Source organism: Hemitrygon akajei, chromosome 5, assembly GCF_048418815.1.
Source record: "Hemitrygon akajei chromosome 5, sHemAka1.3, whole genome shotgun sequence".
Classification (NCBI taxonomy): Eukaryota; Metazoa; Chordata; class Chondrichthyes; order Myliobatiformes; family Dasyatidae; genus Hemitrygon; species Hemitrygon akajei.
In genome coordinates this window covers 150,366,821-150,381,808 of record NC_133128.1, presented here as the reverse complement: position 1 = coordinate 150,381,808, position 14,988 = coordinate 150,366,821, and the positions used below count along the sequence as shown (strand labels likewise).

At 39.9% G+C, this 14,988-nt stretch overlaps 1 protein-coding gene across 5 annotated transcripts in view; it reads right to left on the bottom strand.

Annotated features, from left to right (window-relative positions):
• The window catches only part of dgkg (diacylglycerol kinase, gamma), a 517,080-nt gene that overhangs the window by 284,848 nt on the left and 217,244 nt on the right, over positions 1-14,988 (bottom strand). For all 5 annotated transcript variants that reach the window (XM_073046856.1, XM_073046861.1, XM_073046859.1 and 2 more), the window contains one exon: positions 12,676-12,846. In XM_073046856.1, coding sequence (XP_072902957.1) covers positions 12,676-12,846 — 171 coding nt within the window. The remainder of the gene's footprint in view (positions 1-12,675; positions 12,847-14,988) is intronic.

Here is a 14,988-nt window from a genome sequence, read left to right as displayed (position 1 = left end):
CCCACGTTTGACCTTCTGTAAACCTTATCTCATGCAAGATCTGTAGCCTATGAGTTTAACTACAACATAGAAATGCTGACACAGAATTTTGTAATCTAGGTTTTCCTGATCAGGCAACACCTATACTTTAAAATTCTCTTCCTTATTTTCAAATCCCTCCAGCAGCTTTGGCAATTGAAGTTCTGCCATGATATCTACTATACAAGGTCCCTGTACTCCTCCAATTCTGGCCTATCATGCATCAATTCATTTAACCCCTCTACGATTAGACTTTCCAGGTCATAGACCTTAAACTTTGGAACTCTCTCCTAAATTATGATGTCTTTCTATGCTCCTTAGAAGTGGATGTGATTTAATTCTCACTCAAGAACAATATTGCCCAATGCTCTGGGACAGTTTATGATATTAAAAGGGATACTTAAGTTACGAATGAAGAAATTCCCATTTAATTTTCAACTACATCTTATTTACCCCATGTGAAAGAACAGAAACAAATGTATTCATTCCTACGATTAATGAAGCATATATGCACCAAGGTAGATGAGATTTGGAGTCACGGAACACTACAGCACAGAAATAGGCCCTTTCTAGGCTATGACAAACTATTATTCTACTAATCCCATTGAGCTGCACCTGGATCATAACCCTCCATCCCACTCCCAAACACCTACTAATCCAAGCTTCTCTTATATTTGTGACAGAAGAGGAAACACAAAATGTATGATTCCCGTGAGGAATCCTGGATTAAACTGAGATATTACAAACAATGAGAAATCTCAGCGTTGAGATGTCACATTGTTTGCAATGCCTAACAAATAAGTCTTCAATTTTAACTTATTTCCATGTCTACCAACAGAAGGATTTCGAAAGATCCTCCTATTTTCTGGCACAGCAGATATAACTTAAGTACCAGAAATAAAATAAATTGCATATAGTAGAAATTTCTAAGAGCAGAACCCATTCCAACATGGCCAAACATTTTAGTTCCGCTTCTCATTCCCATTTTGTCATGTCAATCCATGGCCTCATCTTGTGCCAAGAGGAGCCCATCCTCATGGTGGAGGAGCAGCACCTTGTATTCCATACCCTCCAAACTGATGGTATGAATATCAATTTCTCCTTCCAGGAAATGAATTCTGCCCCCCACTCTGACCAATTACTTCTCCCTGGCTTTCTCCTCCTTCCCCTTCTTCTATGGTCCACTCTCCACTCTTATCAGACTTTTTTTCCCTCCAGCCCTTGACCTTTCCCACCCACGTGGCTTCACCTATCACCTTCCAGCTAGCCTCTTTCCCCTCACCCCACCTTTTCATTCTGGCATCTTCCCCCTACCTTCTCAGTCCCGGAGAAGCGTCTTAGCCTGAAATGTCGACTGTTTATTCTTTTCCATAGATGCTGCCTGACATGCTGGGTTCCTCCAGCATTTTGTGTACGCTTCTTCAGATTTCCAGCATCTACAGAATTTCTCGTGTTTGTAATTCATAGAAATTTTCAAATAACATTAATATTCTTAATGTTGTAACCTTATATTAATATAATTGTAATAATACATATTTTAAAACATCGAATGTCTTAGCTGATTAACATTTTACATATTGCTCTGTCAAGTCAGATTTTAAATCACAATCGACCAACTTTTGTAATGTACTTCGATTGCTTTCCTTCTCTACAGTATGATAATACCATGCTGATTGCTGTGGTACCCTTCTGAAATAAAACAAATCAATTTCATTTCCTTTATCTGCAGTAGGTGTGCATTTAATACACAAAAGGTGAGATTAATTCTCTGTGTTCAGACATATTTACAAGTGGAAAGTGCAAACATATTTTAAACCTTAAATGTTAAAAAAAATTGGATGTGACAGCAGACTAAAGGAAAAAGTATCTTCTACTATCTAAGAAAATCTGAAATTAAAATTAATGCAAAAATCATAGATAGTGAGTTACTATTTTGTCCCAGGGCGAGCATTAGCTGGAAAGGTAGGCTGTTGGAGGCATGTTAGCAGACATCAGCTTCTCCAACTTCTTGTGTCTCCCTTCTATTTGTGCAACAAATCCACTGTATTGCAAGGCAAACTTCTCTGGTCAGGCATGAAATGGCAGTCTCTGTGATGCTGCATGTAGCTATCAGTCTGCACATTTTAAATTGGATTATTGTCATCAATTTCCACGTTGCCTCCACTGTCACTGTAGTTCACATCCAGCCACAGGTTACAGCAAATTTAACTCAAAGCCAAAAACACAATAAATGCACATTTTGTGGCAGTATGGTCACGTCCAGGTCCAAGTTTAACAAATTTCTGAAGAACAGATATATCCAGAGCATGCCAGAATAGTATCAGCATTATAATTCTTGTGCATATAATTGATGTACCTTTATTTTGAACTAAATACTGGTTACATGGCATAAATGTAGCTTATATTTATGACAGAACATTGAACTGAGTTTGAGATTTGCACAATATATGGCAACTATGAGGCATATTTCATGCAGCCAGGTTGTTCAATGTACCCGCTACCTCACTATTAAACTGAAGCAAAACATAAAAAGCATGGAAGTATAAATGAAAACAACTCAGGTTTGATATCAGTGTTGAGAAATTTAAGTAATAAACAGTGACAGCTAGTCCTATTTTCAGTATGCTTTTATTTTGGAGCAGATCACCAAAAATGAATCATGCAAGGCCACTTCCAAGTAGCTAATGCCTAGAAATGTCAATGGATCTGCTCTGGGATCAGGAATAAAATAAAACTGTGACATGGCACTTCATAAATTCTCAAGCTTCTTCCAACACCCTCCATAGCAAAGGCCTACAAGATAATTCGCATAATTGCATTTTCTTTAATAAAAGGACCAACAGTCGCCATCTTACTCGTCAAAGCCCACTTGATAATTCAAGAATTGGAACTGGTTTATAACTGTCCACATGGACCAAAGTACAGTGAAAAGCTCGTCCTGCAAATTGTTTTTACAGATCAATTCATTACACAGTTTATTGAGGGTATATACAAGGTAACATGACAACAAAGTGCAAACTAAAGTGTAACAACTACAGAAAAAGATCAGCACATGTAGACAATAAGGTGAAGGTCATATCAAGATGGATAGTGAGGTCAATAAGTACACAGAAACATAACAGGAATCTATTTAATGGTGCCAATATCACTTCTCAGCATTATACCACAAATGGCACTGTTGCAAGGACAAGGCTGAGGATGAACCCGAGTGCAGGACGCAGGCGCGGAGGCAGAGTTAGGAGGCATTCTTGACGTAGCGAGTGTGGAATCCGTATCCAGGAGCCATGCTAGACTTAGACCTGGTAGTTCTAAGAACCATGAAACAAGGTTACTGTTATGAATGAGGAGCAACTCTGAGGGGCAGAAGGGTGCAAAGTCGCCCCCCCCCCCCCTTTTTGAGAATTGCAAAATCGCTATTATTTCAGGTCTGATACCCAGGAAATGAGAGAGATAAACAGCTCATGTCAGTAATGAGAGAGAGACAACGCAGGGATACACAAAGGTGGAATGTCTCCTCCTAACAAAAGCGGAACAGAACCACTGATTACTGCTATTGTCTCTTGGAGAAGGAATTGTGTATTGAGTACTGTTCTATTCATTGAAACCTCTCAGGGGGCAACCAGAGTGGTCTGGTTGAGGGATTGCATCATCCCAACCTGATTGACACCTGAGACCCCGTGAGTGGGGATAAAAGTCGGGTCTGGGGAACACCCCTCAGATGCACCAGGAGAGACGCTACGAGACCGGTGGGGGCTTGTGTGTGTGTCCACCCTTGCCTGGGTGACGAGTCCTCCACGGAACGGTCTAGCTAAAGGATGGAGGGGTCATACGTGAATGGCCACAACAGTAACGCATCGACGGATCAAGATCGTAAAAGGAAAGTCGGCAAGTCAATAGCTGTTACTCTCTCTCTCTCTCTCTCTCCAACAATTGCAACACAGTGATCAACAACTACCACAGCCTGCATGAACTGAACTGAACTTTATGTTTCCATCGGACAATTCATTATCCCCTAGACAACGATAGAGCTTATTTCTTATTGATTATTATTATACCCGCACTTTTAGGTTTAGTATTGATGACGTATATTATCTGTAGATTTGCATTGATATTATTTTTGTGTATTTTTACTAATAAATACTGTTAAAAATAGTATCATCAGACTTCAACGGATACTCTTATCTTTGCTGGTAAGATACCCGGTTACAGGGTTTGTAACAGTTACTCACACCAGAGTTGACCAATGAACTGGCAGCTCCTTGTTGTGATCACAGGGTTTTTATCCTGCATTTGCCGATGGAAGGCAGGTGTGTGTACTTAGTGGAACCTGGGAATGATTGGAAACTAAGCGAGGGGATTGAGGCCCAATTCCTGAGGTCAATAGCCAGGTGGGGGATTGCCAGAAGGGACCATAACAGGTATTTGATCTCAAAATCATTTTGATAACTGACATCACAGCTTTTCAAAAGTTAATGTAAGACAAATGTTAATCATAGATTGATTAATATATTAAGTAGTGCAAGTAAAACAGTCTTGGATAATTCTTGAAACAGTGAAACTGGCGTTGTTATTCCTTCTCTGTATTCTTCAGCAAACACATCCCCATGTCAAGCGAGGATAAATAACTGCTCTCTCTTAAAACCATTTCTCTCTGCTATAGCTTCATGATCCAGTGGAAGAATTGCAATTGAAGTGCATTTTTTTCTAATAATCTTTGTTTGCATGTTTAACTATTCTTGTTTCAGTAATTTTCAACTGGATGTAAAAAACCAAATTGAACTGAGATAACTAAAACTGTTTGAAGCACTTCACTTCTGCACAAGGATAGAAAAGGTAGCTCTTACACAATTATATTCTTCCTGTCCACCACACATTTTCTGGAGAATGCAGCTGTGAAAGCACAAAATCTGACTAATAAGTTTTCAATACGATAGGACCATTGGATTCAGTAGCCTCTCCATTCAGCCCACAATGTCCATGCTGACCACCAAGCCTTCCTTTACACTAATCCTATATAATTCCATTATTTTCCCCACATTCCCATCAACTCTGTCCAAATTCTGTTACTCCTCTGCACTCTAAAAGCAATTTGTAGTAACCAATTAATAAACCAACCCTGTGGGAGGAAACTGGAGTGTGGGGGAGTGTGAAAACCAATGTGAGAACATGCAAACTCCACACAGACAGCATCAGAAGTCACGATCGAACTTGGGCCATTGCCGGTATGAGGCAGCAGCTCTACAAGCTAAGCCACTGCGAAATATGCAGTTGGAACCTTATAACTGAGCTCTCACATCTGGGAGCTCAACATTTCATCTAAAGGCCCTAGTTTTATTCTGTCCAGCTGCACACAATAAGCAGGAGGCTCAACCCCTGAAAGGGACAATGAATTACCTACAGTTTGGTATGCTGATATTTTTTGCTGTTGCAACAACTCTACAGGAGTTCTGTGTGCATAGAGTCAGTTCAAGCTGTAGACATCTCCAGGGAGCAGTGTGGCAGCTGCTGAAGACTTTTTGTTGACTTCATTGTTAGGCTGAATCCAGCTGTCATTAACATGCATTCCCTGTGCAATGCCACAAGAAACCACACAGTTGTGGGCACAGCTCAGTATCATGGAAAGCAGGAAACCCGCCAAGGAGTCAGTCTATACTCTTCAATGCCTCATATAACCAAAGCACCCTCCTATTCTGGCCATTCTCTACTCTACTCCCCCCTCCCCTTGGGTGGAGGATACAAAAGCCTAAAAGCACATACAACCAGGCTCATGGACAGCTTCTATCCCGCTTTTACAAGACTATTGAACAGTTCCCTGGTACAATAAGACCTCACAATCTATCACATTATGGCCTTGCACCTTACCGGCTGCTTGTATTGCACTTTCTTTGTAACTATTAAACTTTATTCTGCACTGTTTTCCCTCATTGTGCTAACCCAATGTCCTGTTGTAACGCAATGTTCTGTATGGATGGCAGGCAAAAACAAAGAGTTTCACTATCTCATTACACATGACAATAATAAACCAATTTACTAACTTATCAAGGCAATGCAGGCTGAGCATATAGAGCAGGACATGCTGCTGGGCAACAGGGAAGATGAGGCCTCAGCAGGAAAATATTCACTGACGATGCTGAGGCATTCATTTCTCTACCCGAACCTTCTCTACAAAGCTAACATATACAGTATGGGCTTCACAGTAATCTGCCAGTTGTCGCAACTACAAGTGCACAGCAACAATAGGAATTATGATGGCCACCAATAGAACTAGTTTTACATCCAAGTCTTACCAGCAGAAGACACTGTCTGCTTCCCACTGAGTATTGCAAGAGGGTAACCCCTATGATTTAACCGTAGGAATATGAACCACTTTTCATTCTCTTTTGCCTGAAACCAGCCGGTGCAAACAAATTTTCACGATCTAAGCTAAGCACATCAGCAAATACTTTCAGAAAAACCACCTGGCATGTGAGACGAGATTAGGTATCTTCCGATAATTTCTTTTTGTTCTCGCCAAAGACAAACGAGTACGTACAATTTGCATTTCAATTGGTTTGGATATGATCTAGATGATTATATGGATTATTTATAATCCTGCATCAATCTTAGAATAAAACTGCCCAGGAGGATGCTATTCAACCCACTGACAGTTTACTTTTTGAGAGGAGCTGGTACACACACCCCTGCCTTCCCCATACATTTAGAACTATTTTCCTTTAAAAGATGTTAACCTAAATCCCTTTAGAATCCATCTATTTGAACTGTGCCTATCACCCCAACAGGGAGTACATTCTGAATGCTAGATATTCAATGAAACCTATGTTCTTTTGCACATCATTTTAAATCTTGTCTGGTTGTCAACCCCCTCAGTCACTGAAAACAGATTCTAGTTATTTACTGCACCTACCCCATTCTGATTTTAAACATGCCAAGCACATTTTCTGTTATGCTCCTCACAGTACTGAAAACAAGCAGTTTCTCCACCTATCTCTGAATCTTTATCATTAGAATCATTTTATTAAACTCCTTTCTTTTTCTCCTCTCTCTCAGCAAACATTTCAATGTGCAGTACCCAGAATTAGCCACAACATTTCTAGCCAGAATTGGAGAAATTATTTTTTTATTGGTTTACAGTAACCATTTGGTTCTGTTTCATTTTATTTAAAGATTAGTGTTATTTGTCACACATACATCGAAGCATACAGGTACAATGCAAAGCAGCTTTTGTGTCAACAACCAAGACAGCCCAAGGATGTGCTGGGGGCAGCCTGCAAATGTCGCCTTATTTCCGCCATCAACGTAGCATACCCACAACTCGTATGTCTGGAATGTGGGAGGAAACCGGAGCACCAGGAGGAAACCAACGCAATCATGGTGGTGAATGTATTGCACAAACACCTTGCAAACAGCAGCAGGAATTAAACCCTGATTGTTCACGATGTAAAGCGTTACTCTAACCACTATGCCACCCCGCCACCCTTATGCCTTTTCAATACAATTTCAAGATTGGATATGCTTCATTCTGATCTGTTTGGCTAACTTGTCCTGCCACCTTTAAAAATTTATGCACTAACATTGTGGGCCTTACACACTCTTCATAGTAGTATTGTTTAACTTATATTTTCTCTTATTCCCCCTACCAAGATGTAAACCTCCCTTCTGAATTTCATCTGCCACAGATGCGCTTTTCTAAACACAATAAGATAGAGGAGCAGAATTAGGCCATTCGGCCCAATGAGTCTATTCGGTCATTTCATCCTGGCCGATCTCAACCCCATTCTCCTGCCTTATCCCCATAAACATTCCCACCCTGACTAATCAAGAACCTATCAACCTCTGCCTTAAATGCACCCAGTGACCTGGCCTCCGCAGCCACCGGTGCAACAAATTCCACAGATTCATCACCCTCTGGCTAAAGAAATTCCTCCTCATCTCTGTTCTAAATGGACGTCCTTCTATTTTGAGGTTGTGCCTCCTGGTTCTCGACTCCTCCACCAAATGAAGCATCCTCTTCACATTCACTCTATCTCAGCCTTTCAACATTTGATAGGTTTCAATGAGATCCCTCTCATTCTTCTAAATTCGAGCAGGCTCAGAGCACTTAATTGCTGCTCATACGATAACCTTTTCTTTCCTGGAATCTTCCTATGAATGTCCTCTGAATCCTCTCCAAAGTTAGCACATCCCTTCTTGAATAACGGGCCCAAACCTGCTCACAATACTCCAAGTGTGGCCTCACCAGTGTCTTATACAGCCTCAGCATCACATCCTTGCTTTTATATTCCAGTCCTCTTGAAATGAACGCTCGCACTGCATTCGCCTTCCTCACCAAAGATTCAACCTGCAAATTAACTTTTAAGGAATCCTACACAAGGACTCTCAAATCGCTTTGCACCTTGGACTTTTGAATTTTCTCCCGATTTAGAAAATAGTCTATGTGTTTATTCCTTCTACTGAAGTGCACACTTCCTGACACTATTCTATCTGTCACCTTTTCACCCATTCTCCTAATCTGTCTTTGGCAGTCTCTCTGCTTCCTCCATGCCAGCTGCCCCTCCACCTACCTTCATATCATCTGTAAACTCAGCCACAAAGCCATCAATTTCACCATTCGTTGACATACAATGTAAAAAGAAGCATTCCTAACACAGACCCCTGTGGAATATCATTAGTTGCCGGCAGCCAATCCAAATAGAATCATTTTAGTCCCACGCTTTCCTTCTTGCTAATCAGATAACGCTCTATTCATGCTAGTAGCTTCCTGTAATACCCTGGGCTCTTACCTTGTTTAGCAGGCTCATGTGCGGCATCTTGTCAAAGGCCTTCTGAAAATCCTAGTATGTAACATCCACCAACTCTCCTTCGTCTCTCCTGCTTGTTATTTCTTCAAAGTACTCCAATGGACTTGTTAGGCAAGATTTTCCCTTCAGAAAACAATGTGACTTTGGCCTATTTTGTCATGTGCCTCCAAGTACCCCCAAACTAAATCCTTTACAATTAACCTCATCATCTTCCCAACCACTGAGGTCAGGCTAACTGGCCTATACTTTCCTTTCTTCTGCTTCTGTCCCTTTTTGAATAGTGCAGTGACTTTTGTAATTTTCCAGTCATCCGGAACTACACCTGAATCCACTGATTATTGAAAGCTCATTACTAATGCTTCCACAGTCTCTTCATCTACCTCTTTTAGAGCACTGGTGTGTAGTCCATCAAGTCCAAGTAACTTATTTAGCTTTAGACCTTTCAGTTTTCTAAGCACCATCTCCCTAGTAATAGCAACTGCATTCACATTGGCTCCTTAATGCTCTCGAACTTCTGCCATTCTACTGTCTTCCACAGTGAAGACTGATGCAAAATACTTATTCAGTTCGTCTGCCATTTCCTTGCCCGTTCTTATCTCTCCAGTGTCATTTTCCACAGTCTAATATCTACTCTCTTTTACTCTTTATATATCTGAAAAAACTTCTGGTATCGTTAGAGCAATTTTTGGGTTTAACACATTTACATTTAACAAATGACTTTGGGTCTGAGTATAAATTGTGGATTTAATTTAGATTGCAGCTCTGAAAAATGGGTTCATAAAAGCTGTGAATCCCAGACCAAACAATGCTGATTAAAATTCATTTGGATGTTTGCAACGTGTGCACGAATCGGGAGGTGTGAAGTTTGCGTGTAGTTTCAAAGAAAGCATTGTTCATACACTGTAAATATGGAATTGCCCTTTTTTTGTTCAGCACATAAAATATTGAGGCTAACTTTGGGCCAGGCAGACCTTTCGACCAAAAGCATCTCCATATGATGCCAAAGGTACTTTGTGGTGTCGAATCAAAAAGCTGCTTCATAGCTTCCAGTACTGTAATCCAGTGACTTCATTCACACAACAACAGGTATCATTTTTGATATTACTGACCAACTTAACTTCATATTTCATTTTTTCCCCTCTTATGGTTTTTTAAATTACCTTCTATTGGTTTTTAAAAAAATTCCCAATCCTCTAACTTCCCACTAATTTGTGCTCTATTATATGCTCCCGCTTTGGCTTTTATGTTGGCTTAGAATTCCAATGTCAGTCACATTGCATTATCCTTCCCTTAGAACATTTCCCCTTCTTTGAGATATATCTATCCTGCACCTTCCAAATTGCTCCCAGAAACTCCAGCGATTATTGTTCTGCCGTCACTCTACCCACAAGTATTCTACACCTTCCGATCATATGTCACCTCTTTCTAAAGATTTGATTTCATTTTGTACCAGTAGAGTCATCCATCTCCTCTGTCTACCTGCCTGTCTTTTTGATAGGTTGTGTATCCTTAACTATAATTGTCTTTCAACCGTGACTCTGTGATACCCACAACACCATACCTGCCAATCATTAACTACAATACAAGATCATTTACCTTATTTTATATACCACATGCATTCAAATGTAATTCCTTCAGTCCTGTATTCATCACCCTTTTCAATTTTGTCCCCATTACACTGCAACTCATCATCTGCCTCTCCTTCCTGACAATCTAGCTAAGCACTGCCTTGGCTTGTAAACCAACATCCCTATTCTCAGCCCTATCACTTTGGTTCTCATCCACCTGCCAAATTAGTTTAAACCCTCCTCAAAAGCTTTAGCAAACCAGCCCACAAGCCATTGATGTCCTCTCATACTATTACCATTTCATTCTCTGTTTGCTGTATTTCCAGGTTTTGTATCATTTGCTAACTTTGAAATTATGGTTGGTAACACCAAGACATGAATATTAGTCAACAATAACATTTATCAGGCAGTGGTCCTTGCATCACTCTAGTCTGGGAAAAATACTCTTTGCTATTTCAGATTTTAGCCCCCTAGGCATCATTTGTTAACCAGGCTTGCAAGCAGTATTTTACAAAATACTTCTTGGAAACCAATAACAAACTCATCAATTTACTAAATCCAGCACAACCATGGACTTGCCTGTGATAATGTTCTTTTTGTTTGCACTAATGTCTTGTTTTTACACTTTTTATTTCTCTCTTCTCTTCTTTGTGTTGGACAATTTCTGTATAATTTATAAAGTGTGTTGTCTGTACTTTTGTGGCTGTGATCCTGCCGCAAGTTTTCCACTGTTACTTCACCATACTTGTGAACAATAAACTCAATTTGATTTGAACTACACTACCTTCATCCAACCACTTTGTGACTATTGAAAAACACTTTCTTCAATCAAACTTAGTCCTTATTAAAAGTTTTCCCCTAGTTCATATTTACATAATTGATTATTAATTCTCTTCCTGTGAATGTTCTGAATTAGGCTTGGCTGTAAAATCAATTAGCACACGTAACAATCAAATTTAATTTATGAAACTTATCTTTGACAATGTAAGCAGAAGTGATGTGAAATACATTGGAACAAATCATTAATACCACTGGTTCTTGGAAACACTGTTTTACACAAAAATCAACAAATGATTGAACTAATTAAAATAGTCCTCGCAATAGATTTGGATGGCAGTTTGGTTTATAATGCAGATTTCAAAACATTCACTACAGTTATTGGTGAAATGATTTTGACGAGAGTATAGCGTTTATATATAGCAATGCATGACAGCAAACTGTGAGCTTCAGTACTAAAATAGAGCAGAATTTATCATTAAACTGTCAGTTGACTTCTTGTTTCTATTTAAGAATTCATTTTGGCTTCTTCTTGCCAAATACGACTGGAACAGGAAAAGTCATCATTTCTGAACTGCCTCAGCCAGCAGACTAGAGAAAAGACAGTTCATCCAAACTGGACAAACACAGAATGGCTTGGCCATTTCATCATTTGTCTACTTAAAGTCATTTTGGATGACCAGCAAAAGATTTCTAATCTATACAAGTACAAGCTTTAATGAGAGAAAACACGATATATTACCACAGCTCAAAATTCAAATGATTCAATATGTATTAATAATTCTGGGACAGACACCAACTCCAATTTTTGATTTTCAGGTCGTAAAAGATAATGTACTGAATAAAATTGTGGACTCAATCATATAGGTCCATTTTCATGCTCCAGACATTCTCTTGGCCCTCCTTCTGGCTGACATTTGCAAATTTACTACCTTCTCAAGCTGCAATTTAATTCATGAAGTAGCAAAAAGGAACTTTCAGAAAAGTATTTAAATTCTGTTATTGTGAAGTTTCATAGAAGTGTGTAAGCACATTACTGACATGTGACTTTTTAATCTCTTTCAAGTGAATCCAACACTTTTCCCATAATATTTTCTGTTTCAACTGTTCTGATTATTCTTCGTTAAAATACACATCACAGTTGTGAGTGAAAACACCAGCTGCTGATTCAATGTTACACACAGAATTATATAAGATCTAGCAGCTCTATGGGGAGATTATTCATGACCAAAGCCTAGGATTACTGGTCAGGCACAGTGATAGGACAACAGTAAAAAACACAATTTCAAAGGTGGTGAAGACTAAAACTAAAACTAAGGTCATATTAATCCTTTTCTCAACTTACTCAATATCCAATACTTCTTGATAACAAAGCCCTTTGGAAAAATCAGCAGCATTTAATCTGCAATATACTGTAGATGCAATGTGGAAAATTACTGATTTCTTTCTAGAATGAAGTCATATTACAACTGCCCAACTCTAATTCGGATAAAGGTCAACAACGTTTAACTTACACTCCAGCTTATCCTCAGCTCTTCCTCGCTCCAACAGTGACAGATAACAGACAATATCCTTCAGGTAGACCACTTGGGGCATCTGGGGCTGTGGCACATGGGGTGGTGTCTTCAGAGGGCTGTGATTCTTCTTAAATGATAAATTCATCTTCTTGTCTAAACTTTTTGTACCTGTGAAATACAGATGTTGAATTAACCTTAACTGTTCGCAAGAGTGAGAAGATTGAGCATGGGATGGGGAAAGCTTGGGATTGATAGAACAAACAATTTGGTTATGAAATGTTTTAGTCATAAATTTAGCTACTCAAATTGAACTACATCTCAGAGTTAGATCCATTCACTGTGAAGCATAGAACTCCTGGACTTACTGATAAATTCTAAAACTGTGGAAAGGCAGGGATTGAATCTACCATATACTTCACCGCTGGCCTCCTCTTGGACTCTATTAGCACAGATCAGTCTAATTGGAACACTCATTTACACCACTCATCAGATTTCACATGAAGCAGCTTCCTTCCACAGCCTCATTTCAATAGGGATTACAGGATTTCAGTTTAATATAAATCTAGTACAGTATTTTACATTTCCTGAAGAATGGTCTCTGCCTAAATTGTCAACTGTTTATTCAGTTCCAAAGATACTGCCTGGCCTGCTGAGTTCCTCCAACATTTTATGTGTGTTGCTTTGGATTTCCAACATCTGCAAATTTTCTCATGTTAATTATTTTACATTTTAAAATTATTTTAATCAATTTTGAAAGTTTTTTAATTTAAAGAAACATTAAAACCATGTTAAATTCAGCTGTAGATTTGAGCAAAGACGAAGTCTTATCCGTGGGGTGGGGAGGGGTGTCGGTGAGATGGACCCTCCACCACTGAGCACACTAGGACAGTGAGAGGATATTCCAGGCAGCCATGTAATTTCAAATGTCATTTGCTTTGCGTATAGATGACCAACCTAAAAAAATACTTTTAAGCCTGGTGCTGATTTTTATCCACTGATGCAGTGGTGAGCTGGAATGGTACAATGGATCTGATGTGATCCAGAGGTGTTTATCCCCTCATGCCCAAGGAAGAATGCAAGAACGAAATTTAATCATAGAGATATAACTTGGCAGAGACTAGATTGCATTAATGCTTCCAAAAATGGAAAGCCTACCAACTATCAGATCATCACTGACGTCAACTTCAACAGGCACATTCTTGAAGGTCGTTGACAACATTGTAACTATCTTTGGTTATCATGAAGTTAAAAGGTGCTCTGCAAACACGGTTTCATTACATTATCTGGTTTGCTTCTGCAGTGTGGCAGCCACCGTTATTGCTATCTCAAAGACTTTATTCATGATAAAAAAAACTATATACAAAGGAAGAAAGAGCACTAATACCTTTTTGCTTTGTGGTCATTGCATTCAGTGGTGTAAACTTCAAAGAAAAGTAACACAAACAAACGTAGCACCATTGCCACATATGTGACTCTCTGAGGTGATACACTTCTCATTGCTCAAGGAGCTTCCCTACTCAAATCTGCCTCTCCATGAGCAGGAGTGGAAGAAGCCTATACCGTCCCCTTCACCACACATCCTTAGTATTAGCTGCACCAAGCTTCAGAGCATTGCTCAGCACGTATACCTGCAGCCTAGACTGTGCCAGTCTGCAGAATTTCCTTCCACACGCCTCTCTGTGCTGAAAGCCTAACAAGTTTCAGGCAGATCAAAGGGTGTCTGTGCTTCACTGAGTTGATGACCTTTCAGCCTTGGTGTGTGCTTTCACGAACAGAGAGCCAGCCCTCTGCTACACTTGCACCCATCTCCACACACTCTTAGCAAATCCATAGGCTGCAAAGAGCTGGGTGACTGTCAATTCCCCATGCAACTGCTCCGAGCAGCTTGCACTGCGGGTGATATGTTGTCTATAGAGGAAGGCCCTGACTGGGAGGGCACCTCTCATGGCCAGATGGGCGGGATCTTGGTGCTATTGACAAAACATTCTGCAGATGGTTTGGACTGTTTGCTCATGGAAGAAACCCACAGAATCCAGAGTGTCCCTGTCCCACCATGTTTGCAGTACACTGTGCTGACAACCACTGGATGGGCTTGGGGTCAAAGCTATTTACTTGGAAGAACTCTCCCCCAGTCAGCAGGTAATGGGCAATGTTCAGCTGACTAGGATTTGTGCAGCAGAGAGGATAGGCCTATTTTTCACAACATCAAGGAAAGGTGGAATCTTAACATGTTATGACACTTGGTGTCTGCATATCTGGGGTCCACACAGACTGCCTGGTACAGCCGCAGGCTAAGATGGTCATTGGGAT